This window comes from Crocuta crocuta, unplaced genomic scaffold (assembly GCF_008692635.1).
Source record: "Crocuta crocuta isolate KB4526 unplaced genomic scaffold, BGI_CrCroc_1.0 scaffold62, whole genome shotgun sequence".
Lineage (NCBI taxonomy): Eukaryota > Metazoa > Chordata > Mammalia > Carnivora > Hyaenidae > Crocuta > Crocuta crocuta.
In genome coordinates this window covers 2,768,508-2,796,278 of record NW_027529173.1, presented here as the reverse complement: position 1 = coordinate 2,796,278, position 27,771 = coordinate 2,768,508, and the positions used below count along the sequence as shown (strand labels likewise).

The following is a 27,771-nucleotide window of genomic DNA, read 5'->3' as shown; positions in this document are numbered from 1 at the left end:
ACTAGAACATTTCTGGAAGGTTTTCACGCAATAAAAAAGCTGAAGAAATAAGTGAGGCAAAACTGTGGGAGAATAATTGCAGTGGGTGCTCAAGAGAGATAACAACAAATGCAAGAACTGTTTTAATTTTATCTCCTAGTCCTTTGGTATTTCCTTTCCTCATGAAAATTCTAAAAAATGTTCAGTTCTTTAAAACATGGTTATACTCTTCCATTAAATATCAGTTGTGGTCCTCCATTGCTCATGTTGTCTGTCATTTCCTGTTAGGAAAATAAGAGGAATTAGTTAAACTTTACTTCCAGAGTAAGATACTGATTTGGTTAATGAATTTGCAAAACAGAAATTTCAAGCCACTGAAAAACTTGTTGAGTTTTGGGGAAGGGCAAGGATTGATACTGTTGCATTTGAGAAAATGAAATTTCATGGCGTCTTGGAGCACATGAAAATGTTGAAATGATAGTCTGTTAGACCAAAGTCTTCTACACAGAAAAACAGTTTAATCTGTCCCCAGTGCCCTGAGTCTTTCCTTTTGTTCCTCAACTTTATTTTGGAAAGACCTCACCTAGAAAGAATATGACTAAATGCTTCCATTTTTTTCTCCATTGCACACGCTTCTCTGCTGAGCATGCCAACAAAGTGCCAACATATTCTAGGGGTTAACTTATTCTATAGAAAGCTGGGTGGCCTTTGAGGCCCGCAAGGGGATCATTGCTTATACATAATGTGGATTACTAATAAATCACAATGGGAAGGACTGGTTTTCATGACACTACCAATACTACAGTGAAAAAAAACCAAACAGTAAAAACTCTTATCAAGTTGTTTAAGGTATCAATTACTAAGATGTTAGTAAGGAAAGGTACATGGAAGGCAAATGAAAATTTAGACATAAATAACATAAGTTCCATTTGCAATTTTAGAAAATGTGAATTTAAGAAAAAATTAGACGTTTTGAATTCATATGTTTTATTGAACATTAAACTCTTCCCTAAACATTAAAGGATAATAAGGAGATAGGAAGCCCATTCATGTTTATAATGTTAGTATACCATATTATAAAGAATATTTAGGCAAAAAATATCTAAAAATCTTTTCACACTTGAACAAGCCTATTTGCAAAAGTATATAGTAAAGAAAATTCAAATCAAAATTATTTGCTCATTTATCTCAAGCCCATCAGTTTACATCTAATTTCTATTAGAGTGAATTAGAAATTTATCATTTAAATTCACCTTTTAAGTACATTAAGAGTTCATGTGTTTGCTTTTGTAAACTTTAGAAATTTTTCCAATATTTGATAAATGAAAAGGTATCCATGCTTTATTCTGAATCACTTCTCTTTGAAAATTCAATATAGAAGATGAAATAAAATAAAGATTCATGCTTCCTGTATTGGGTGGTTTGGAAAGTTACTTAGGAGGATCCATGAAGGACTGGAAGGTAGTAACTGACCTGATTTTTAGAACTTTGCTTTTGAAAACTTTATTGTCTTGAAGATTTGGTAGAGTTTCTTACAAGAAAATTCCGAGAAACAGACAATATGCATAGAAGACTTTTCTTCTTACATCAAGATCTGTCTCTCTATGCAAAGTACCTGGCCCCTAGGGAGCTGTCTTTTACCTGGGTATCCAATATACCTCCTCAGTAAGGTGCTGAGGAATTACAAGATAAAAAGCCTAGAAACTCAAACTCCCTGGAGATAAAGACTGAGGGAAAGTGAAGGTCCTTTGGTGCCAGCCACCTGCTTTTGTGGCCTGGCAACGGGTCAGTCTAACTGGGTGGATGGCTCTGCTAGACATGTACGTGGTAAAAGTAGGCGTGGAAATGCAGTGGTGTTGTTGGGCTGAGGTTAAGCTTATAGATAAGAAGCCTGATTTGAGGTTTCATTCGTGAACTCACTGTGGGTAGCAAGATAAAATAGAAATGATTCTTCAAAAATGATCTTTAACAAAACTTATTCGGCTTTCTCCCTTCCATTAGTGCAAAAACAACTTCCTAACGAATTTATAGTAATAAGATTCTTAGGTGCTTATTCTCTGAAAGTGAATTTGCATTCAAAAAGTTGCTATGGGGGCGCCCAAGTCAGTTAAGTGGCCAAATCCTGGTTTTGGTTCAGGTCATGACCTCATGGTCTGTGGGATCAAGCCCCATGTCGGACTCCATGCTGACAGCAAAGAGCCTGCCTGGGATTCTCTCTCTCCCTCTCTCTCCTCGCCTCCAATGCTCAGGCATGCATTCACTCTCTCTCTCTAAAAATAAATAAAATTTTTAAAAATTGGCTTAAAGTCCATGAAAACTAATCTAATGTTTAATACTTTATTGCAGGATGAAGAAAAAATCCAGCGTTTAAAAATCTTAACAAAAGAAAAGAGTTTTTCTAATGAAATTCACACTAATATGAACAAAGTAAAATCACTGATAAGAGAATATAGCAAAAATTATGTTTTAAATGTATTGTAATCTTCAATTTATTTGCAAACAGGCATGTCCAACTTAACAAGAAGGATGCACTCTAAATTTGGGCAGGATCAAATGGGACTATTTGCAAATGGATATACTTTCTGCAATGGGGCCAAAGTATCTGGGTGGCTTTCTACATTTCCAATTATATTGTTTAACCAAAGCAAGAATGGTGGGTGACTATTTATTTTTAGCAATCCAAAATATAGAAAATAAATTTGAAATGTACATCAGATAATTTTATGAAAAGATGGCTTTTGTACAGCATTTTTACTGTATTAGTGTCAAACTTGGGTTATCTGCTCATGCAATTTTGGAACAATGGAGATACAGCTTTTCTTTATCAGGCTCACCTATTATTAAAAATGGAAACTCTGGTCTGTAAATGATGATACGGAGTCAGAATTATGATGTAGCAGAAAATAAAGGAGTCATGAATCATCCAAACAGAAACGTGTTTGGATGCTTATAGGAGGCTGAATATTTTAAATACTCAACCAACTTTCAAGCTGCAAGACTCTGCCATGTAGGTTTATGTTGGATCCTCAAAGTAGTTCTCATGAAAGCGATACTTTGAGGAACAACAGACATTACAACAGACTGATCTGCTGACATCATGGCTTCCTAGAAGAGGCAGTGGATCCTGCAGTGACATTACAACATGGTAACTCCCTAAAAATCAGCATACCTTGTAGGTAACTCTGGTGTCGGGGGCACCACCGGGCAGCTGGGCAAGTCGGTTATTTCAATAGCCCTCAATCTCTAATATAAATATAACAATCATATAATAAATATTGCACAAACATATACAGAGAAAACTAAATCACACTAGTATGAAAATAGAGCACAAAAGAGCCACTATCCAAATATATAATGATAATCTATTTTTAACAACCCATTTCTTTAAATTACAAGTCCTGCTATTTGTACTATAAAATTTTTTTGAAGAACATGTGTACATCTGTTTAAAATTGCTTTTTTCACAGAACAATTGAAGAATATCTACTCCCCTTATTTGAATGTATCGATTGCATACAAAATGGAAACACATAAAGCTATAGAATACATATTTGTTTCTTCAAAATAACATTATAAAGGAATATGCAGTAGTAATTCTTGCTACTCTTTCTTCTGTTTTGTGGTTATGCAGTTTTATTTCCATGATACCAAGTAAAATATGATGTGGCCATTATCTTAGCAGGCTTATTTTACAGATGTTTTATCTTTTCCTTCATAGGTCCAGTAACAGGAACTGAATTAAGAAATATGTGCAAAATGTAATAGAAACACAGACAGCTCACTATATCATTTGTGCTTTAAGCAGTAAATGTTGCTTCCGGTTTGAATGGGCTTCATGAAACAATTATGCAAGAATATTACTTAAAATACAGGCAAAGCTACTCAAATATGCATGAAGTTTAGATGAGAATTTAATGAAGCTTTATGTGGATTGTAATATGAGCATTGATAGGCAAGGCTTTTTGTGGCCTTATTAAAAGGTCCTTTTATGCTTGAAAATCTAATTTACATAATCAAATGCATCCACTTACAAACACAAGAGGTGAGCCAGAAAGGAGAATTCATCAGATTTCTAAAACTGGCGTTATTGAGTTGCGAGTGTATTTGGTTTATGTGCTTTTCCTCAGTACAATATATACAAATCCATATTTATAAGGCATTCAATATTTTATGAAATGCTAATTTAGAAACAGTGTTTCTGTATAGATAGAGAGCTATGAAATTGTTGAAAATAGATGTACCCAAAATAGCAGAGAAAAAATAATAGAAAATTCCTATTCTTAGTCCAATAGGGCCAAATTTATAAATCCAATTCCTCAAATTCTCATCTAAGCTGCAAGCTGGTTCACCAAGTTTTGACGACAGTCTTCATCCCATGCTCGCAGTGAGCAGAAAAGGTACAAAACTCACTTTCTCGGCCATTTCATGAGAGTGGTGCAGCGAATGTTCCCTTTCAGAGAACATCCTCCTCTGCTCGTAGCTGGCTAGTCGACACGTGAGCCAGGAAGACAGGGTGCAGCCGCCGATCCCAATGCACGCGAGAGACATGGAGGCCAGATGCAGAGGATAGAGGGAAGAGGTCTTCTTCGTCACTGCCCGAAGGAACTGAAAATTCAGGATGCCCCCAATGAGTCCACAGATGCAGCAGGCAGAAAAAAGGATCATCTGATAGGAAGAAGGAAGGGAGTGTCAAAGGTGAGGAAGCAAAGCCAACAGAACCTAGCTCCGGGGCCTGCCTCACTTCGAGGAAGACTGAGCTACAGTAAAGAGAACGAGCTTGAGGTCTTCTCAGAGGACAAGAGCTACAGTTTCACCAAGTTTCCATGCAACCAGACTCAGTGGAGAGAGGGCGCAGAGCAGTGTTTCAGAATGAATAGCTGACCGTGTAAAAGCTGGGATATACTTCTTTCGAAAACCCTGAAGTAAGCAAAATGTGTCTTCAAGGTAGATTTAGATTTAAATAACATTTACTACCTAGCATGTGCTTACTGTGCTAGGAACTTGAACAGATATCATCTCAATTCACCTACCCAGAAAACCTCTGAGAGAAATTGTGATATACACTTAGGAAAATCAGTGGTGAACCGGTAAAACTCAAGGTTAGGGACAGAATCCAGATTTTCTGACTCTAAATCCAGTTTCACTATGTTAATTCCCCTAAAATATCTAAATATCTTCTCATTGAATTGTCATTAGTTCCAACAAACTTCAAATGTTTATATTGCTTTGCTAAGTGAGCTTAGAGAACTTAGTTAACCTCTTCTCTTCATTTACAAGAGTTTTATTCTGGGTCCTTTTCCATAGGATAGGTTACGGACTCCCTGTGAACTGGCCCTTTATATTACAAACCTTTCCTTACTCTGTGGCACCACAATGAAGAATACAATACACATTCCAAAAATACTATCTGGTTGTTTTGGGGAAACACAGGATGTGGCTTTACTTTCGATCCTATTATTGGTTTGATCTGGGTCTCTATAAAGAGAACTGGGGAGGCAGGGTGGTATTCAACCTAAATGTTACCCATTTAGCTGAATATTCCAAAACCTTTAACAATTTTATTTTGTACTTGCATTGTCTAAGTTCCCGTATGGGCTTCCTTTATATTTTATAGTGCGATACTAACATAATAATATAAATGTATTTCCATTTTTCTCCAGAACATGGTCTGCACTCCAGTCACCTCTTTTGCCAATCATATAGCTTGTTCATTTCCGCCTCAGTGATATTTTTCACTTTCTGGAAATTATTTTGCTTCTTTTTGGATTCCTAGATGGAAGACTCAAATTTAGTCTTATCTTCTTCAGCAAGACTTCCTGGATTTACTGACTTCCTCCTTTGACATAATTCGATAGAACAAACAGCTATTTAACTTAATTTAGCATTTAATTTGACATAAGGAATTGTTTGCTGCTGACAATTAATTGACTTCAGCAAGCATTTATTGAATACCTGGCATCTGATACACCCTGAGTAGGGCAGCTGTTGGTATTACAAAAAAAAATAGCTCATATTACATGGCAATCTTGTGTGAGAGAAGATCCAACATTTCAACATGGCATAGTAGATATTAAGAAAGAGGGATGAATTGGTTGCCCTTGGAGTAGGCAGAAGAACTTAGCACCACAGGAGTTTCAGACAAGGCTTCCCTGATAACATGTCATCTAAACTAAGTGCATGCCACTCCCAGAAAAGGGTAAAGCCATGGATGTATGAAATAGCATAATGCAATAGCATGGTGGGCAGAAAGAATACCAGGTATTTCATTTTTTTCTCTCACTTAATTCAGCATTCTAATTGTGTCTGTCTCACAATATTCATTACCAAGACTGAAAATCCAATGATGGATGAGTGTATCTTTTTATAGTTAATTAAATATAATAGTGAATATCAATTACCCAATAACTGAGTCATCCCAGGTGGGAATCTGTGGCTCCCAGTTTCACAGAGAATCAATATATGACCTTTTTCAGATGGAATGCAGTTTCTTGTGAAATATTTTGGTGTTGACTTATTCTCAAAAAACCTGGAAAGATGTTACATTCTAGCCTTCAAATAATGAATTACTATTAATTAAGAAAGTAAATGACAAATTATTTAACTATTATAAGAAAACAATGTATCTCTCCTGATATTGTTCTTATTCATTTTTTAAAGGCATGACACTTCATTTAACATATGCAAACAGAACATTCTCACCTAGGAATTAAAATGTTAAAATCTATACCCACATTTACAACCATTTAAGATTTTTGAATTTCACCAGACTACACCAAAATTACACCAGACTACAGAATTTAGACTCCAGAGATATTTGGAGTGGAGAAGTTATCGTGTACTTTGACTGAAGGGTAGAGAATCCTTGATAGCTAAGTGTCATGAATGGGAATAACAGAGGGTAAAAGAGGTTAAAGTGAACAGCAGTTTCTAAAAAGTTCAGCTCCTATGATTTTTTTCTTTTATAACTTTTAAGAGAATTAGAAAGACAGAAAAAAGATATTAGTGTCTTTTAAAAAATTCCTCTCCCCCCCCCAAAAAAAGTGGGGGTGGCCTGGGTGGCTCAGTTGGTTAGGCGTCTGACTTCAGCTCAGGTCATGATCTCACAGCCCATGGGTTCAAGCCCCACATCTGGCTCTGTGCTGACAGCTCAGAGCCTAGAGCCTGCTTCAGATTCTTTCTCCCTCTCTCTCTGCCCTTCCCCCACTTGTGCTCCATCTCTCTCTCTCAAAATAAAAGAAACACATTTAAAAATTTATAAAATTTAAAAAATAAAAAAATTCCTTCCCTTCCCCTTCTTCTATGAACTGAATATTTGTGTCCCTCTAAATAAAAATGCTGAAGCCTAAGCCCCAATACTATGGTATTTGCAGGTGAATTTTTGGAAGATGATTAGGTCAGGAGAGTAGATTACTCATAAATGGGGGTCAGTGCCTTTATAAAAGAGATGTTTTAGAGAGCTCTCTTTCCCCTTTTGCCACATGAGATCACAGTAAAAAATCTGCAGCCTGGGAAGAGAACCTTACCAGAACCCAACTACACAGGGACCCTAATCGCGGTCCAGTCTCCAGCGCTGTGTGAAATGAATCTCTGTTGTTGATAAGACCCCCAATCTATCGTTCTGTGTTATAACAGCCCAAACAGATGAAGATATCTTCCCTCCTTTCCTTACTCCTCTTCTCTTTCTCCTTCTCTGCCTCTTCCTATTTCCTGTCCCTTCCTCTCACATTCTTCCTTTGCTCTTTCTTTCTTTTCTTTTCTTTTCTTTCTTTCTTTCTTTCTTTCTTTCTTTCTTTCTTTCTTTCTTTCTTCTCTTTGTTTCTTTTCTCTTTCTTTTTCCCTTTTTCTTTCTTCTAAGTTCTAAGAAATTGTTATTATATAGCTATAAAGATTCTGGTAAAATAAACGCATAGAGAGAATGAAGGCCAAATCTAAAAAGTGATGAAAGAATCATAGATGCAAATTAAAAACCTCCAAAAATTTGTATATAAAGATTTCCCTTTTTGTAATTTTAGAAAATTATACTTCACATATCTAAAGCAATGAGTACTTCATTTTTTTTGTCACAGTAGATATTTTCACACAAAAAAAGATGTGATTAGAAAAAGTAGTTAAACAAAAATAACTGCTATACTCTCATCCCTGTCCTCCTCAAATAACTGGCCTCATCCTGGAAAACTCTTTTTAGGCTCAAAGCCCACTTTATAAGGTCCAAGCATAGTATTAATTTTTCCAACTTATAAAGGTCTATGATCTTTCCCCTTGCACACAATAAAATATACAACACTTTTTTCTTCTTTTGAACCCTCAAAAAAGCATCATAGAGGGACGTGGGGAATCCACACTTCAACATATAGAAATTGTCTTCCAGTCATTATCAGAGTTGACTGGGAGCATGTTCCATAACCTGGAAAGCCATGACAGTGCCGTAAAACAGCTGAAAACACTTATAATTATATTCACAGTAATAAAATAAAATTAAGTAAAAAATCATTGGGAATTAACTGTAACTATAACAACACAGCTGTTTTGCTGCATTGCAAAATTAACTTCACAGTCAAAGCCAGTAATCTGTAGGCCCAGTTCCACATTTAAACAGTTAAAGTTCCCATGAACTCAAGCCACGTCTTTTTTAGCTTACTGAAGGATTCGTGTGTGTCTGGGAGTCTATAAACTGGGAAAGTGGAGATTGTCAACCACAGCAGTCATTATGGGTTGCATATTCATGCATTTAAAGAGTATATCAAAGTCTTTCTTTCTTTTTCTTTTGTCATAGTCTGTAATAATCTTGATGGGGTTTGTTTTGTTTTGTTTTGTTTTTTGTTGTTGGGGTTTTTTTTCTTTGCAAATGAAAAAGCCAGTTTATTTGTCAGTCTTCTTTTCATCCTAAATGAGTAACATTCACTATGTGAGCTGGTTTGTCATCATTTCCATTTTCAGGTTCCTACATTTCAAACACATGTCAATGCACAATACAAACAAGGCAAAAACTTACGACAAGTCCAGATTTTTTTTTGGCGCACAATATTCCACATATGCCACAAAGAAGAAACTGAAAAGGAAAAGAATAACAATTATTCCACATTCAAAGATAAGAAAATCTGTAGCTTCTGGCTTATAGCTCACTCATGACACTTGTTCCAGGGAAGCTAGAAAATTTTACATCCCCATCAAAAGCTGGAAAGAAAAATGCCTCATTCTGGAATAGTAAGAGATAAAAATGAAAACTTTAATGAAAACGTGTTCTTTGTAAGTCTGATAGAGGTAATTGTGGGACTTAAGCAAAACCAGAATCAGTTTTATACCAGGCAAAATTAGGAAGCAAATAAATTTAGAGTTTTGTTACTCCTGTTTTCTTTCACTGTCTTCTTATCCCTTTGTACTTTCTCAGGGAGAGAAGTGGTATGATACATTCATTCATAATTCATTTCTAAGCAATTAGAAATCAATGAGCTCCACTACAGGTAGTGAATCCCACACAAACAAAAAGATAAGGCATCAGAAAGGGAGATGTTTTTCTTTAGAGACATTCTTTGTATCTCTGAAACTATGTCAGTAAAATGGTGACCTCCTCCCTCATTCTATCAGAAATACTGTCAATGTGGGTATGTTGGAAGAATTCAAGAAGACTATTGGTGGCATGTCATTTCTTGTAAATATACACATTGTTGACATAATTGCTTTGCAAAATCAGCTGCATGAAATCGTCTACCAGTGACACACTATTATATGTTCCTGTTATCGGAAAATGGCAAATCATTTAACTTGGTTAAAAATATTTAGAGCCATTTGAATGTACATTTATACATACATCTGGCTAGAGGCAAGCCATATAAATAAAATAATACAATCATTAATACATATTATTCCCGCAAACGACTTTCAGACTAACAAAGAAAGCTTTGAATGCAGTTAAAGTTTTCCTTTTGACTTTCTTTCAATTCTGCTAGCTCAAGCCTGAACTAATAACATAAATGGTTTTAACTGAGTGTTTCACACATGGGTATATTTTTAAATATACACATAAAATGTTCTAAGAAGTATCCGAAATAAATAATATGCTTGTGAGAAACACCAACAAAATTTTATAAAGAAATAATGAGTAAGGGAAGTTTCCCTTTGCAGGGAACTTTCTATATAAAGGAACAAAATGATTATAAAGCAGGCAATTATGCAGCAAGACAGATCACAGAACACAAGGATATATAAGAATTTGCTTATATAGATTATCTTTCAAATTAATGGGGAAAAGATCAAGATCCAGTGAGATTAGGACACTTTAACTGTCCTTAACATCGTACAACAAAATGTCTAGGGAACGGTTTGAATATTTAAATGTATAAAAAAGTATAGTAACATTCACCAAAGTTAAATATTTATATAATTTTAGAGTAGTGGGAAGGATTCACTAAACATAACACCAAAGTGGGAAACACTTAAGACAAAATTATATTTTTGATAGTAAAAAACCAACATATCTCTCAAAGGCATAAAACAGATTGGGATTATATTTAGAAAGCATGTGAAAGACAACTGGTTAATATACTATATAAATTGATCTAATAAAATGATTTTAATATCATAAGACCATGAGAAGATAAAAGCTCAGAACTTCATAAAACTTAAATACTTGTATACTTTTCAGAAATTTTAAAAAGCTACTTTTGAGTAACCATTTGTCACCCCTACTTTGTGTCCTCGGTCTAGATGAACTTGTCCTCATGTGGACTCTTTCTTACTGATGATCCTGTCTCATGTCTATCAAGGCTGTGCGCAAGCCTTTCCAGCTTTGGACCAATTCCGTACTTCTCAGTGCTTCCAAGCTTCAGATCAAAGCCTCAGCTTGCCCTTTTCCTTGTTTGCCTGGCTAACCCATTACTCACCCTGAAAGTCCATTCACCCAGAACTCATTCTTGAAATAACCTGAAAGCAGTGGAGTTTTGTGTTACTTGGATCTCTTCTGAAATCTATAAACATTGCCATTATTTATGCACAGCCAAGCCCAAGGGGACCTCAACAGCTTAGGCAGAGCTCTCCATCCCAGCCACTTGGCTAGAAGATCTGGGTGGGAGGAGTGCTTAGGGGGTTTAGTCGGTTAAGCGTCAGACTTCAGCTCAGGTCCTGATCTCATGGTTCCTGAGTTTAAGGCCCTGTATCAAGCTCTGTGCTGACAGCTCAGAGCTTAAAGCCTGCCTTGGATTCTGTGTCTCCCTCTCTCTCTTTCTGTTCCTCCCTTGCTCGAGATCTGTCTCTTTCTCTCACTCATGACTTTTATCTTCTCATGAGTATTTCAAAATACTCAAAAATAAATAAACATTGAACAAAAATTTTAAAGAAGATCTAGGTGGCAATAAGATTGTTTCCTTCTATGGTCCACTAAGAAAAGGAAGTTCAGGGCTGGGGAAGAGGAAGGTAGAATACGAGGGGAACCAAACGATATTTTCCACTCTCAATCAGGGGTGGAGTATAAATACTTTTTAATAGTTACTTCTGTCAGGGTATCCAAAATCCAAACTCCCTGGAGGTAACCTGGAATCTGAGAAAAAACAAACCCATGTAATGGGCAGTATATAAAATCATGGAGTTTATGAGGAGGATTTAAGCTGGAATTTAGCCATCCCAGTTTATAAAGAAGTGTAAAGGAAGCACAAAAAAAGCACTGAGTGATCTTTTATTTCACGGGCTATCTGTACCCAAGTCAGAGCACCGGAAGGGATCTTAAAAGATGACTTAATTCAGCCCTTGCAGTTTGCAAGTTGGGGAAGTAGAGGTCTAGACAGGCTTAGCGACTTGCTCAATGTCACTCATGGAGGTCACAAATCACACATAATATTTAAGGCTCCTTTAAGTATCGAAATTGATTTCTAAAAAATATAATGGAATGCTTTTCAAAGGATTTTTCAGTGCTAGTACAGTGTGCATTATGTCCAACCAGAAGTGTTCAAAGAACATCTGGTCATCTATAATTGCTCCCCACCCCCCACCATGGTTAACTTTTGGTGTAATAAAAATGGTCACAAGATGAATCAATTGTATTACGGTTTAAAATTAAGTGCACCTTATTATACAGGGAATTTATTGTTTTTCAAAATACCGTTTGTGCTCAATAGAACTTTATTAAGAATGCATAGGACTCACCTGACATGAAACAAGTGAAAAAGTAATTTTGTTAAAAAGAGCAAAATTGACGGCTGGAAATATATCTAAATTAGAAATGCAATTTTACAAGAGAAAATATAATTTTATTTCTGAGAAGACAGGCTGTTTAAATCCAGAGAGAGTCATTTGCTTTACTCTTACTATGAAGTTACATAAATGAAGTGATCTACTAATAGGAAGTGCAAATATGTAATGAAACCAGTTAGCCCTCCAAGTGGAATTCATTTGATTCCAATTTAGATTAAATTCAATACATAACTAGGGTTGTGAGTCATTGTAGGATGAAATGGAGCTTTTATGAAATAGCATTCTATATTTGAGTGGATTTTCTTAATGGAATGTCCATGGAGGCTTCTGCTTTTGCTTAAGATATAGAAAGAACAATGATGCTATTCCCACTTAAACAATACGAGAAGGCAGAAAAACTAGAGATTGATAATGCTTAAAAGCCCATCAGAATGCTAAGGTGCAAGGCAGTGAAATAACTACAATTCAAAGAGGAAGAAGGCCCTTGAAGAAAACTCTGGATACATAAACCATGCCATTTGTTACAGAGATGGGAGGAGGAGACATGAGTTGTCACATAAGTAAGTGTGGGGAGAGGGAAGGGTGAGGGTGCCATGTTCTGTTCTGTCTTTAGACCTTCTTTCTTCTGAAGTAAATGCTTTAAGCCGCTGGCAAATGGGTAGCAAAGCCTATCATTTCCAGGGCACGTGCAAATATGGATTGCAACTGTAACTCCAGGAAAAGTAGAAAAAGATATCTGCGCCAAAGATAATCACTATAATAGTAACGGCAGGTCCTCACCAAAATGACTCTGCCTTTTGCACTAACAGCCTAAAAGAATATTAAGGTAAAATACAAGAGTTTGAAAAAAAAAGAACATTTGAACTTTGAGCTGTACATATAGTCAAACTGTCATTCTCACAAGAGATTACAAAAAAGATAGGAGTATTTGGGCAAAAGCACTGTGGTGGCCTGAATCATGGCTCTCCAAAGATATGTTTGTCCTGGTCCCCAGAATTCATGAATGTTACCTTATATGGCAAAAACAAACAAGCAAAAACGAAAAAACGAAAACCTTGCAGATATGATTCAATTAAGAATCTGAAGGTGAGGAGATTGTTGTGGATTATCCAGATAGGCCCTAAATATAATCACAAGAGCCATTTAAGAGGAAGACAAGAAGGTCAAAAGAAAAAGAAAGCTCAAAGAAGACACAAAGAGACAGAGAAAAAGAGACCTGAAGAGTCCATACTGCTGGCTTTCACAAGTGAGTAAGAGAGCCATGAAATGTGAGCTGGAAATGGATTCTGCCAGTGGCCTCCAGAAGTAATCTAGTCCTGCAGACTTATTTTAGAATCTGACCTCCAGAAATGAAAGAGAATTGATTTCAGTTGCTTTAAGCCCCTAGGTTTGTGGCAATTTGTTTCAGCAGCAATAGGAAGCTAATACAGACTCCAAAATATTCCACATGAAACATTCTACAAGAATTACTAGATCTTGTTCAGGAAAACAAACAGGGAAAGACATGAGATAAGAAAGGAATGTAGTAGGAAAAGCACAAAATAAAAAACAGTCAATCTTTTGGATTGAAAAGTATTGGTTGAAAAAAATAATATCTGTTTAGAATGTGTATTCCAGGTGATTTGGGGGTGAGAGATGGTGAGCTGTGGATAAAGAAGATGTAAGTGGTGTTCTAAAACTCTTTTATCATTTACCAGAATAACAGAGGAACTAACGAGTTATAGATATTGACAGATAAGCACAACTCTAAATTTATGCACTAAAATATAGAGACTGAGAAAATAAAAATAAGGAGAAAAATACAATTTGACAATAAAGATTGAACCAATAGATATCAGAGAAATTTTTAAAAAAATGAACGGAAATAAAGTGAAACTATAAAGTAGGCTGGTATAAATAATTTCAATAGTCTAAGCAATCAGACTAAATGTGAATATATACAATTTTTCCTAATAAGAGGGAAAATAGAAGGGAAAAAGAGTCTACTAGGTAAAAAAGGAAAGGGATTGTTATAAGATCCCTAAAATGAATAAATGATCGAAAACTTCTTTTTTTCTTCGGCTTTTCTCTCTCTCTCAGCATTGACCTAAATGCTAGTTAATGAATTTTTTATTAGTATTTCTTTCTGTCCAAGAGAGGCAATTTTACTCTAAAGAGTATAAAAAGCTATTGTAGAATTTGTCAATTTTAAATTATATAATGGAAAATGTTAAAACCACGGTTGTAATGGAAGCAGATAAAGACAGTGACCAGAACAAGCAAGTGTTGGGTGAGGAGATTATGAAAGATGGCCAATATTTTTAAAACAGCTTATTAAAGTTTTTGCCCCATAACATTTAACTACCTCAGATGAAACAATTTTCACTGAAATTCACTAGCCATTACAGAAGATATACATACTAGAAAGCAGAAACAATGCTACTTTCCCCCACTTAGGGTAGTGAACCGAACCAGAAATTGAACTTAATACCTTGATAACCATTAATGACTTACACAGTTTTGCCAAAATTAGCATGTCTTTAAAATATATAGAAAAATTGCCAGGAAAACAAATATTAAATGTTGGGGGAATGATTCAAAAGAAACCTGTTTCTGGTTAAATAGTGTCTTTCTCCTTGTACATGGATTAAAATTTTGATAATTTACTTTTCTACCACCAGTTCTTGAATATTTTTATTCTACTTCAATCACTTGTTTAAGAATGATAACTGGGGTCTCTTACAGGATTATTTTGTAGTTTAGCACACGAAATGCTAGTGTGCCAACATAGTTCATATTTTTCCTGATACTGTGCTGATATGATTGTGATTTTCTTACATGATACCCTGGCTGGACTCATCAGGATGAGTGGTTTTATTCTCAGTTAAATATAATGAATCATAAACCACTGCATATTAAAATAGATGCAGCTTCAATGACCACCATATTTCATTTTTCCTCAGAAAAAAATTTTTAGTTGTACATATTCATAATAGTGGCTGAAATAAAGCTTTTGTGTTGCAAAGCATTTTAATAGTCTCTCAATTCTCTAGCAAAAAATGTGTTGAAAAGGAGAAGTTTGCTTCTCCTTTTCATGGGCAAGTCAATGAAGAAAAGAAATTACGAAGCAGAGAAACAGTTTTGAACTACAGTACATAAAAATGGAATTGAATGTGTTATTTCATTTCCCATTACTGTACTGTTGGGGTGAGGGAATCATCTATTTTTATATCCAACCTTGCCATAGCTCCTCAGACAAAGCTCTGCTGTTGGGATGAAATTTCTGGATAGCATGATGGAATTTCAAACTTAATGAATGAATTAGTAGATGGATGGATTAATGTATCACAGTATGTATGGGGAGGGACAGAAATTAATCAAATTTAGCCAATTCCAAGACACATAACTGGGTGCAATTAGTCTTTTCACTGAATCAAATCCGATTAACTTCTTTTTTGTTTTTCTGGAACACTCATGATTGGTCGGATTGGGTTAATTCTCTTCTCAATGATGACATTTGAAAATAATTTGGATGGTGTTGACCTTTTAAATGTCGCAATCATAGCTTTGTGGGTTTCAAAAGTTTCCTTCTTAAACTTCAGATGTCCTTGAGATGTCAGCATCAGTGGACCTTTCTCTACACAAAAGTCACTGAAAAAGATATTACCTTGACACTGAGTGGTAATTGACAGTAGATCCTTTTTAAATGTGAGAAGTGACTTCCCAAACCAGAAAGGGTTGTATTCTTTTTAAGTTTTTTTTTAATGTACAATTGACATATATACATTATATTTGTTTGTGTTCTTAATTATGTGAGACAGAACATGGTTTGGGAAAGGACACATGTTTCACACAATAACTCCATCTGAATATATATCCATCCAGTTTCATGTAGTAAGACTTCCCCTAACATTCTTGAGATTTCAGCAGACTATAAAAGTTGCCCATGCTATCTCCCTTTTTGTACTCCCAGGATAATCTTTGAGAATACACTTTTGGCTGCTTTAATGATTCAACCCACTTTGGCTCAAATGACTTTAATTACAAACATTGACAAGAATACTTCAAACAATGGCTTCTATAAACCATTTTTACCAGAGTGACATGGGGATACTCATCATAAATGCAGAGTTATGAGCCCAATTGAATCAAATTTTGGTGGCATGGGATCCAAGAATCTGAATCTTGGATAAATTCCAGGGTAACTACTTTACTCCTTATAGTTTGAGAACCTTAGCTGTAGAATTGAGGACTGACTTGGTTCTCTAGTTTGGCTTAGGTGAACTGGCCCTACCAGGAGCTGGCTGGATGTGGCTCCCTACCATGGGAGTAGTAGCTCTGAAGGGAGCAGCAATGAATGGATGTCCAATATCAGACTTCGAAGACTCCCTAGGCTTATATGATGAACCAAGCTTATTCTCTCTGCTTTAGGATTTAATAGAGAATATTTGTCTCTTCATTCCCAGGTATTCAAACAGTTCTCAGAAGCCCTCCAGCAGAAGTAAAGGGGTTTTGTTCATGCATATCTCCATCAACCGTGGTGGGTGGGATGGGGAAGGAAATTGATGCTGCTTTCTCCGGACCCTATTGTAGACATTCTATGCCTTTGCAAGACAAGTTTTCAGTGGCTTATCTTTGACAGGTTCATTTCCCCCATCAAAGTATGGAGGCTTTTAAGGTCTTCAAGCTTCTCTCCGCTTCCCCCACCCTCCATGTTTCCCTTGATGATAAATCACTTCTGGTGATCAGAACACCTAGATGGAAGCAAAGGTGCGGCTATCGGCACTCCATATAGAGCCTCTAAGGAATGGCAGAACTGTTTCTTTAAAGGGTAATAACAAAAGGAAAGTTTTCTTGCCCTACTTTTTCTGTTCATTGTTTTTTGTCTCCTCTCTTTTAAGAGAATCTGGAGTCTTGATTAGGGTCTTGCAAAATAAACACAGAGAAGAATTTTACTCCCACTCTGTGGTTCAGTATTATAGTTTATATTATTTAGCCAGGTCTCTGTGTCTGGTACAGTTCTCATAATGAATATTTTGGATCAGGTAGGAAATTATAGTTTTCTTCTGGAATATATTTATGGCAGAGCTTGTCAGTATACATAATTGGACTGTGAAAATCATTAGGTTGGAAAGAGTAAACTAGAATGTTTCCAAACTCCATGGGTAATCAGAGTCGCAGAGCGCTATTTATAACACACCTGAAATTAAATAAGGGTGAAGTGTCCTTTCTCTTCACTTACCTATTTAGTTAACTTCAAACTGGTTTTAATTGATGGCAAACATGCATTACATCTTTCCTGTAACCTGATTCAATTTGATTGCCAGAGAGCCCTAAAACCTTGACAAGGTCAATAGACTTGTAAGTTACTTCTTAAAGAGATCATTAGAAAATGTACAAAATCAAGAACTGATTAAAACATCTAAAATAAGATCTTTTAAGAACTTGAATTTAGCTGTTAAAACTATCAGATTCTGGGAAATGAATCTGGAGAGTGAGGTTTTTGAGGACTAAATTTTGGAAGAAATTATTGTAATTGAAGTGCAATAATGGTGCAGCAGAAGATTTATAAACTCAAGTTAGTAAAGGACCCAGGGAAGATGCCGAGTTTCTGAATTGTTTCAGAATAGCTCTGAATGATGGTTTCTATGTCTCAGTGATTTATGTTATTAATGTGATGGCTTTCAGCTTTCTTTGGATAAAGAGGACTAGCCTAAAATAATTTTGAGCCCTTCTTCCAGCCTCCTACTGATTCATTTCTTCATTACTCAGCAACTATATTATCCTGGTGAAGTTGTAGAGACACTTACATGTCTTTGTAGTATTATAACATGATACTAGAGTGAATAGAAAATAAGTTAGACTTTCGGTAGAGCCAGACAATAGGTGCTGGCTCTTAAAGAAGCAAAATGATGAAGCCTGACAGATTTTCTATTTCCTGGAGTTAAGGTGTGCTTTTACTGAAAAACCCACAATGATTACAGGAAGAAATAATAATGTAACAAAAAGAAATAATTTTGGAACATTAAAAGACACACGGGTAATGGGCTTTGGAAAAAATATTAAACACTGCACTCTCCATCAATATCCTTCAGCACAAAGATTATTTACCTTACTGGAAGAAAGTTTACAAGATATCTTAGCAGATGGACCTTTACCCTCATCTTCCAGTCCTTTTAGTTTGGTTCCTGTTAAAGGACCCCAAATGGAAACACTTTCTCAAGTATTCTGTTGGGATAATTTCTCAAATTTCCAAAGTTTACTTTTTCAAGAGTTCACAACACTTACTATTTGAGTTCTCTCTTCCAATATTTCTGGGAAGGCTAAAAAAACACTCTTTAATATTTCCACTTTGTGGGTAGAGGAATTAAGAAGCCAAAAAGTCATACAGCATGTCAGTGGCAGAAGTTCAGCGAAAGCTGAACACTGGGGTTTCCAATTCATAGTCAAAAATATTCTTTTTTTTTAAGTTTATTTATTCACTTTGAAAGAAAGAGAGAGAGGGCGTGAGAGAACTGGGGAGTGGCAGAGAGAGAGAGAGAGAGAGAGTTTCAAGCAGGCTCCACACTGCCAGTGCGGAGCCTGATGTGGGGCTTAAACTCAGGAACCGTGAGATCATGACCTGAGCTGAACTCCAGTTGGACACTTAACTGGCTGAACCACCCAGGCACCCCCAAAGATATTCTTTTTAATAGCCAAGTCATAAAATGTTCCTAATGAAAAGCCTGTGAGAGAAATCCCCCTGGTGGGAAGGACAGCTATACAAGAATGACTATCACCTCAGTTTTAACCTTCCTGTAGAATTTGTTTTCTCTTTTTCCTATAGTCACTATCACACTTGGCCTCAGGTTTCCAGCTGTATCTCTAGCCCAGCTGTGGATAAAACCTAAAGTAAGATAACCTCCTCTCTATTTATCTCCTCAACACAACTAAAACAAGCTGACATTTTGAAATGAACTTGATAAAAAAAAAACAAAGGGGTACAAGAGTAAAATTAACAAAGAAATCGTAAGATGCATGGCAATGGTCTCCTTCCTGATGCATATCTCATCGAATACGCATGTCCTCTGAGATCCCCCATCCTGTCTGAAGGATCCAGGACTGAGGGCTCCCAGAGGGTGCCAAACCCTAAGAGACAACGTGTCAGGGGCCTCTATGGGTTCCTCTGCTCCCAGTTAAAATAATTCTTTTAAGTATCATGGGAGTTGGTTTGATAAAAATGGTGATTCTTTTGCATTTCATTCTGATTTCTATCCAGTTTTTTTAAATGAAGTAACTCAGGGAACCTTTATTTTTATTTATTTTAAAGTGCTGAGACCATAAAAATGCCTGTCAGGAGATTACTTGGTCCAAGCATAAACAAGTGCTTCTGGTGCTGCAGGATGTGTGTATTCAGAGGGTGAAATGAGGACTACCCAACATTCTGTTCATTGGTGTATCTGGGAAATGGGGGCAGTTTAAAATGTTGCCGATTATTTCTGGATTTAAAGGTTATAATGAAGAATAATGGAGAGAAGTTATATACAGGGAGATTTTCACTCATTACCGGACACATTTTTCTCATGTCCACAAAGTAGCTCAGCTTTCCTCACAACATTAATGAGGTCCCTTTGGAAATGCTTGGAAAGTGACTGAGTGACCACCTCTTAGGGTGCAGAGAATAGGTTGGTATAAGTCTGATGAGGGAATGAAGTATGAAATATACTGACCTTCTGAATGAGATGAATTTAGCACATGACTACAAGATCAATTTAAAAAATATTGGCATCCAGGGACAAAAGTGGCTCTGTGCAATCTATCTCTGATGCAACAGAAGACATTTCAGGCTGGCTCCTCTGTGTCCTGGGCTATTTATTGTTATGACCATAAATCAGCCAAGACAACGTATAAACGTATGGTTAATTGATGCCACCGAATATAGAATGCTGGTTAACGGTTTACTGTAACTGCAGAAACAGCCATGCTATTTTTATCTTTCTTTTTATTTAAGGTTAATAATAGATGACTCTTTATGATTCCTAGTGTATAAAATTATAACTGGCATCCACATACAGATTCTCTGGTTTAGGCCTCTTTCCAAAACATCAGTTAATCTGTATTCTTTATAGAACTGCAGGACTTAGGGGACTTTCTCACTTTGCCTAGAACCTCAGCAGGAAGGAACTACAGCCAGAACTAGATTTAGAACTCAGAGTGATGTAATCAAGATGGTGACGTAGGGTGTTCCTGACTTTGTTCCCCTCATGAGAAGAACAAGTGGCAACTGTTCAAGGACACCACTGAAAAAATCCTGAAACATGGGAGTGAGACTGAAGCACCCCCTGCACCACAGAGACCAGGACACATTGCACACTCATTGACCACATTGCCCCTCCCACAGGCTAGCACATTACTGTGCAGTGAGGTCTCCTCTGAGCCTCTCATTCCTCCAGTGAGAAAAGAGAACCCAAGAGGGACAACCACCCCCACCAGCATTGGTGGGTCAAATTATTGACCCAGTGGGTCATTCTGTGGGAGCCTCTACTTTGACCTCACACCATGGTGATTGCAGAGGAATATATAAAACTCAACCACTGGGGAAGTGACTGTGATGGAGAAGGCTTACAACCACCAGCACGCAGATCTCAGCAGACTGAGTTCATACCTGCAGTGCCCAAGTAGTAATCCCAACCAGAAGCTCTGTACATCTACAGAACCAAGCGAAGGGTACATTCTGACCAGAGACCTCGGCAGGGTGCAGATATGCCTGATTCAGATATTCAGTTGAGGAGTTTTGCTGGCCCAAGAGCCTAGTTTGCCCAGGCCCAGGCACAGAGCTGAATCACAGCCCTGTCTGCTGTGTAGAGTTTCTTCTGGGCCCATCTGACCAGAAGGGCTGGTAACAACTCACAGAAACTGTAGGGCTCAGTGACTTTCAAGCAGAGAGTGGGCAGGCAGAGCTGACCGCCCCAGAGCAAAGCCAGTACCAGGTGTGGAGCCCAAAGTTAGCAGAAGAAAGGGTATGATAGAGATTAGAGCAGAAACGCATGCAGTAGAGAACAGAAAAGCAACAGAAAAGGTGAGTGAAACTAAGTGCTGGTTCTTTGAAAAGATAAACAAAACAGACAAACCCTTAGCTAGGCTAATCAAGGAAAAATGAGAAAGGACTAAAATAAACAAATTATAAACGGAAACAAGAGACATTACAACTGATGTCTGAAAAGATCCCAGGAGCACCTAAGTGGCTCAGTTGGTTAAGCAACTGACCCTTGATTTTGGCTCAGGTCATGATCTCTGGTTTATGAGATCGAGCCCCATGTCATCAGGGAAATGCAAATTAAAATCATAAGGAGATATTACCTCATGCCTGTTAGAATGGCCCTTTATAGAAAAGGTAAGAGATAACATTTATTGAGCACTTGCCAGGCTCTGGGCTAGACATTTTTACATATCATCTAATTTAATTCATACATTCAGTTGAGAAAACTGATACTTGAACAATTGTTTCACAACACACAGCTGGCATTTGGCAGAACTGGTATTCAAACACTGGCTTTTGTAACTCTAGAGGCTGAACTAACTTAAGATTTTCCAACAATAATTTTACCCCAACTTTTTCGGTATTGACCGCAGTATATTTCCTTTTATTTTGTGTATTAAAGGGTGCTCCAGGACAAAGACCCAAATAAGCCCCAAGTTTTCTCTTTTGACAGGTGGATATTTTGGTAGTGTGGTTATAGAAATCCTAGGTAATTTGCCATTTAATGAGGGTCAGATCTTGGATAGCTATGATGCAAATGGGAAGGCATGAAATAAATTCACATCCACAGGTAATTACTAAAGTGTGATAAGGGAGCTTTTCCCCCAAAGGCTACTCGATTGTAGTCTCTAAAGAGTCATTTTCCTACCACTTGGTGGCAGTAGCTACCAATTAATTCACACTGTTTTTCAATTTAACTGAAGTAGTGGTTTTTATTTCCTTTTGGGAGTAGTTTTCTCCTTTTGGTTAATTAACCTCTTCGTGTAATAAATTTGTTTCCAATAAATATATTTATTATTATTATTAATTATTGTCTTGGACATCATTCAGTTCCTTGGATTTCCCTTTAGAATGAAGACCATACAAAATGACAATAAAAACTTTCCAGTTTCCTCCTTCAGCCTAATAGCTTCAGAGGTGTTCACTGTGTAGCTGGTCAAAATAGGCTAATGACAGAGCTCAAAAAGAACAGACAGGACAGCTTATCAGACCATAAATAGAAGGGAACATATAATCAATGGGTATTAACTTAGTATGTGTTCATAATAATAAACTTCAAGCATGTTTTCTCACGTGTACAGTTCATTTTACAGAATAAACTGAGGTTCAAAGAAGTGTAAGTGATCTCATGCAGGATACAATTGAATGGAGTATACAGCTAACAAATGGCAGAAGCAGAATTCAAATCTAGATCAGTCTGACACCACAGCATGTACATTCTCCACTGTCTCATGCTGCCTTTCTGACAATGGTATTAATCTAAGGGAGAAAGCACTCACAAAAGACTTCTAATTTTCAGGCTCAAAAGGGAGTATCAAAATTCTAAGGATGTTCAACTCTCCAATGTAGAGACAAGAAGAAGGAGTGAGTTGATGGTGATATGAAATGCATTTTGTTTAGTTTTAAAGTCATGTAGAAAGTTGGAGGCATCTACTAAGTGAGCTAAGGCACATCTTTTTTGGGAGTTCTTGACAAAACCAGTCAAATAATTCTGTGGAACTATCTGAAAGCAAAAAACAGGAAAAGGGACTAAAATTTAGGACTTAAATTTATGTTTTGTTTTAGAATATGTTAGGCCATGATGAAATGCTTATAATACTATTTTAACAAAATAGCAGAATAGAAAACTATGCATATTTTGTTCTTACGTTGCAAAAATTATTATTTTCACACATGCAAAGCTAAGGCAATAATATAAAGATGTAAATAGTGATTACCTCTGAGTTGTGGGATCACCGGTCATTTTAATGTCATTTTTGCTCTTTTGTGTTTTCCCAGTTCTCTAAGGTAAACTTACATAAAATAATAGGGTGTTTCATTTAATCTTTCCAGAACTCTGTTCTGATCACATCATATCATATTGGTCTATTGCTTTAGCATTTAGAAAACTTAATGAATACAACAAGATGGAAAATAAGTCAGCAGAGGCAATCTTCTTAGAAATGAAGGAAGACCTATTCATAAAATATGATATGGAAAGAGCTCATCAAAATATTTTCCTTGCTGGCTTTTAAATTCCCACCATGTAAATGATTTATTTGAATGAAGTCATAGAATCTCCAAAGGGCATCCATTAAAATCCATCCTTTAAATTGGGTGCGTTTTACACACAAAAAACTGGGATCCATGTGGGAAAAACACAATTTTCCTGCTTTATGAGTCTGTGAGACCTTTAATAATAATCCAGAGCAATGCTAAATGTGTTGGAAAGTCCTGTTTCAGTGAAAGGGAAGGTCAAGGCTTTTTGTGAGTTAGCCTTATATTCATTAACAGCTCCTCCAGATTCCTCTCTACCACTAATCCTCTTCCAAATACACAACATTCACAAACAATTCTGCTTACCGGGGCTAAGCTCAGTCTGTGGAAACTAGAATGTTAGTGACTCATAATGCACCCAACATCAATATATTATTTACATTTCTTACTTGATAAGAATCTTTACAGTTTAGGATCAATCTCCTCCATTAATAGAGACAGGCTTTTTCACCTTTAAATAATTCTGATTGCCAGAAAGTTCTTTCTTTCATTAAGCCTGAAGACTTTGTCCCTGTGATATGCACCCATTTGCCCACATTTTATGACATACACACCATTAAACCTGTGGTTTCTCTAGACAAACACACCCTGGTTTCTCAGCCATCTCTGTGAGCATTCTCTCCTAAATGTTCTGTTGTCTTTATCTCTGTGTCTCTTTAAGGAAAAAAAAAAAAAAGTCACCCATGGAATTGCCTGGTAAGCAAATCGATAAATTGGCAGAATTTCTTCTTTGAGTCAGGAGATTTCTTTCTAGTAAATTTCCAGTTCATTAATGTTCCTAATCATTATTATGTCTGGCTCATAACATTTACCCTCCCTAGAGGTATTTGTGTCTCACAAGAATTAACACGTATCAGTCTTTACCTATGGAGATTTGCTGTCTGGTGGGAGGTAGTTTTAAGGAGTGGCCCTCTGGTGTTCTTTATCAATTTTAGTCCATTTTCTATTCCCAAAAGGTACAACAGAGAGTAAAATATATTGGCTCTACAATGTTTAGAAGTCTATAAACAAACACCATCCATTATTCAATTCCTTTCCTTTATGAATAGTTCTATAATTTATGGAACTCAATAGAAATGACATCATTCCCTCAGAAATCAAGTGAGGCTTACACAATTTGTAACCAAAATGTAGCTTCAGAATCTGTGAAGGAGGAACAATCATGTTTTATATCTTTTTTATTTTTTTATTTTAAAGTTTATTTATTTATTCATTCATTCATTCATTCATTCATGTTGAGAGAGAGAGTATGCATGAACAGGGAGGGGCAGAGAGAGGGGTTGACAGAGGATCCCAAGTAGGAAAAGCCGGATATGGGGCTGGAACTCAGGAACTGTGAGATCATGACCTGAGCCAAAATCAAGAGTCTGATGCTTAACCAAAGAGCCACCCAGGTGTCTTGTATCATGTTTTTAAAAACATATATAATTTAGGCATGCCTTGGTGGCTCTGTCAGCTGAGCATCTGACTCTTGATTTTGGCTCAGGTCATGATCCTAAGGGTGTGGAATGGAGCCCCAAGTGGTGCTCCATACTGAGCATGAAAACTGCTTAGGATTCTCTCTCTCTCTCTCTCTCTCTCTCTCTCTCACTCTACCCTGCTCATGTGTGCTCTCACTCTATCAATAAATAAATAAATAAATATTTTTTTAAGATTACAATTTCCCAACGTGCATTTCCTTGAGGAGTGTTTTGTTTCCAAAGTTATCTGTGAGGACCAGCTATAAGAGTTGGAACATGCTGAGGGAAATGGCTAAAACTGTAATGCAATTTCAAGTTTTACCCTGATTTCTTGGGAAACAATAAGGAGAGCATTTGATTAGATGAAAAGGATATTATGGTTATTTTGTTTTCTAATGCAGAAGTAGGAAGTAGGTTGGCATGATTTTTCTACTAAATGGTATGAAGAGGAAACACATGTATTGTGTGAGAAAATAATCTTTTTGCCCTGACAAGATATAGCATTATGGCTGTGCATCAGCTAGCAGAAGGAGATTATAAACAGGAAGAAGGTATCAGCAACAGCTTTCCATGTGGAGCTGTTGGGTCCTCTGAATCATTAGAGGAGCGATATGTATATTTCAGGACATTTCTTACTCTGGGAAAAGGTTGGTTGAGGGGACTAATCACTAGGGCCTGGTATATGGAATCAGCACTATCCTTTACAGCCAGAGCTTAAGATAAATGGATGGAATACAGCATAATGATTAAGAGTACAGAGTTTGGAGTAAAGAAAACAGAGGCTTTAAATTTGGATATGCCACAAATTAGTGGGACTCATAGCAGCTACTTAAACTCTCTGAATCTCAACTTCCCCATCTATAAAATGGGCATACTACTGCAAGCATCCTAAAACTATCTTACACTGCTATTAAAAGGATTAATGAAACAATGTTTATGATGCATTTGGTATAATTTTTACTACCCAATAAACCATAAATAAGTGGGGTTATTAATAAAATTATGTAATATTTTTTACTATCTGATGAGTACAGACCAGTGTTTGAATTCCTGATAGGAATTGTAAAAGATATTTTAGATATTCATTCTTTGTTTTTTTTTTTCTCATTCACAAAAACTTGCCTTATGGCAAAACTGTGTGTATATTTGCTCATGTTCCCTCCTTCACGGAGGTGGAGTGTCTCATATCAAATCAATATTTACTCAGGGATGTGGCCACTATTATTCTCTCCAACTTCCAGCTGTGATATGCTGAGCAGCAATTAATAAGACTTTAAGCCTTATAAGTGGATTACCTTTTAGAAAGTAATTATCAAATGTATTGATTTCTATTTGATACAAATGAAGTCTTCTACGTGTTGCCAATAATACTTGCCACCGAATGTGATATTTCAAAACAAAATGTCATTTCCAAGGTGGGTCCATGTTCTAAGAGACCAGAGAATAACACAGGATGTTGGTCATCATGAAAGCTGTGTCTATTTTTAGCCTAGCCTACGATCATTTTACAATTCAGTGTGCTCACAGCCAGATGCATGGGAGCCAACAAAAGATATCCAGCAGGTTAATATAGTCACAAATGAATTTCAAATCTGCTTCCATTTATCACTTTCCTGTCTACCATCTTACTACTATTTTCTTAAAACTCAGAAGCACTTTTGATTCCCCTCCCCTTTCCATACCATTCCTATCAATCCAATTACTGTGTGCCATTAATTCTACATCCAAAGTGAACCTCTTATTTCATCCAGGCCCTCAACAGCCCTCTTCTGGATTATCTAAGAGCTTTCTAGCAAGTGTCTCTGCCTTCTGTTTCTCTAATGTCATTTGGAGTTCGTTCTAAGCATGATTTTTAAGATCTCACTTCTTCATACACATTTTTTTTTAAATGACTCAACATGTATCTTGGCCAGCCATCACAACCTAGATGGATAGTTGCAATCCAATTTGCAAACTGGTCTCCTGCTGATATCGTACAGCCAAAGTGGGCTTAATGATCATTGTACACACTCAGCTTATCATCTTTCCTTAAATCCACTTCTCTATTTGCAAAACTTTGTTCTTATTCTTACCTATTCTCCAGGACCCATCTCAAGTTTTCTGACACTTGATTTCATCTTTTTGTCTGATTTCTCGTAATACCAGATGCACATTTTTTATGGACTTTGTAACATTTTGGCCCATAGTTATTTTTATGTTTCTTACCTATATCACTAGATACGAAGCTTTTTAAGGAAGGGACTATTTTTTTCATATTTATAACTACTACCTGTACCCTACTCCCAACCAGAATACTTAGAATGGTCCCTGGTATATAGTACCTACTTACTGCATTGTTGGAATGAAAGAGGAAGGTCTTTGGTCATGGTACTTATCCGTCAGTAAGTTTTCAATAATTGTTGTATAAAACAATATATGCAATTTTTATTCCCATACTTCATAAAATTGCTCAAAGATTATCAATGACACCCTACTGACTATTCCTTTATTTTTGAAATAGTCTCCTAGCAGGATTCCATGGGACTCAGCTCTCATCCCTTTTTTAAAAATTTTATTCATTTATTTTTGAGAGTGAGAGAGAGGGTGAGTAGGGGAGAGGCAGAGAGAGAGAGAGACAGAATCCCAAACAGGCTCCATGTTGTCAGTGCAGAGCAGGATGTGGGCCTGAACTCATGAACTGTGAGAACATGACCTAAGCCGAAACCAAGAGTCAGAAGCTTAACCAACTGAGCCACTCAGGCACTCCTCTCCTTTTTTTTAAGGTTTATTCATTTTTGAGAGAGGGAGGGGAGAGGCAGAGAGAGAGAGAGACAGAATCCCAAACAGGCTCCACGTTGTCAGTGCAGAGCAGGAAGTGGGCCTGAACTCATGAACTGTGAGAACATGACCTGAGCC

The 27,771-nt window shown here is 36.6% G+C and overlaps 1 protein-coding gene across 3 annotated transcripts in view; it reads right to left on the bottom strand.

Moving 5' to 3' along the window:
• Positions 1 to 200: 200 nt before the first annotated feature.
• TMEM196 (transmembrane protein 196) overlaps positions 201 to 27,771 on the bottom strand; it is a 46,099-nt gene continuing 18,528 nt past the window's right edge. For 2 of the 3 annotated variants that reach the window (XM_077757613.1, XM_077757614.1), the window contains exons 2-4: positions 8,972 to 9,028; positions 4,390 to 4,644; positions 201 to 260 (exon numbers count right to left, since the gene is read on the bottom strand). In XM_077757613.1, the coding sequence (XP_077613739.1) occupies positions 201 to 260; positions 4,390 to 4,644; positions 8,972 to 9,028 (372 nt within the window). Of the gene's footprint in view, positions 261 to 3,148; positions 3,223 to 4,389; positions 4,645 to 8,971; positions 9,029 to 27,771 lie in introns of all 3 variants that reach the window. The other variant, XM_077757612.1, reaches the window with a different exon arrangement.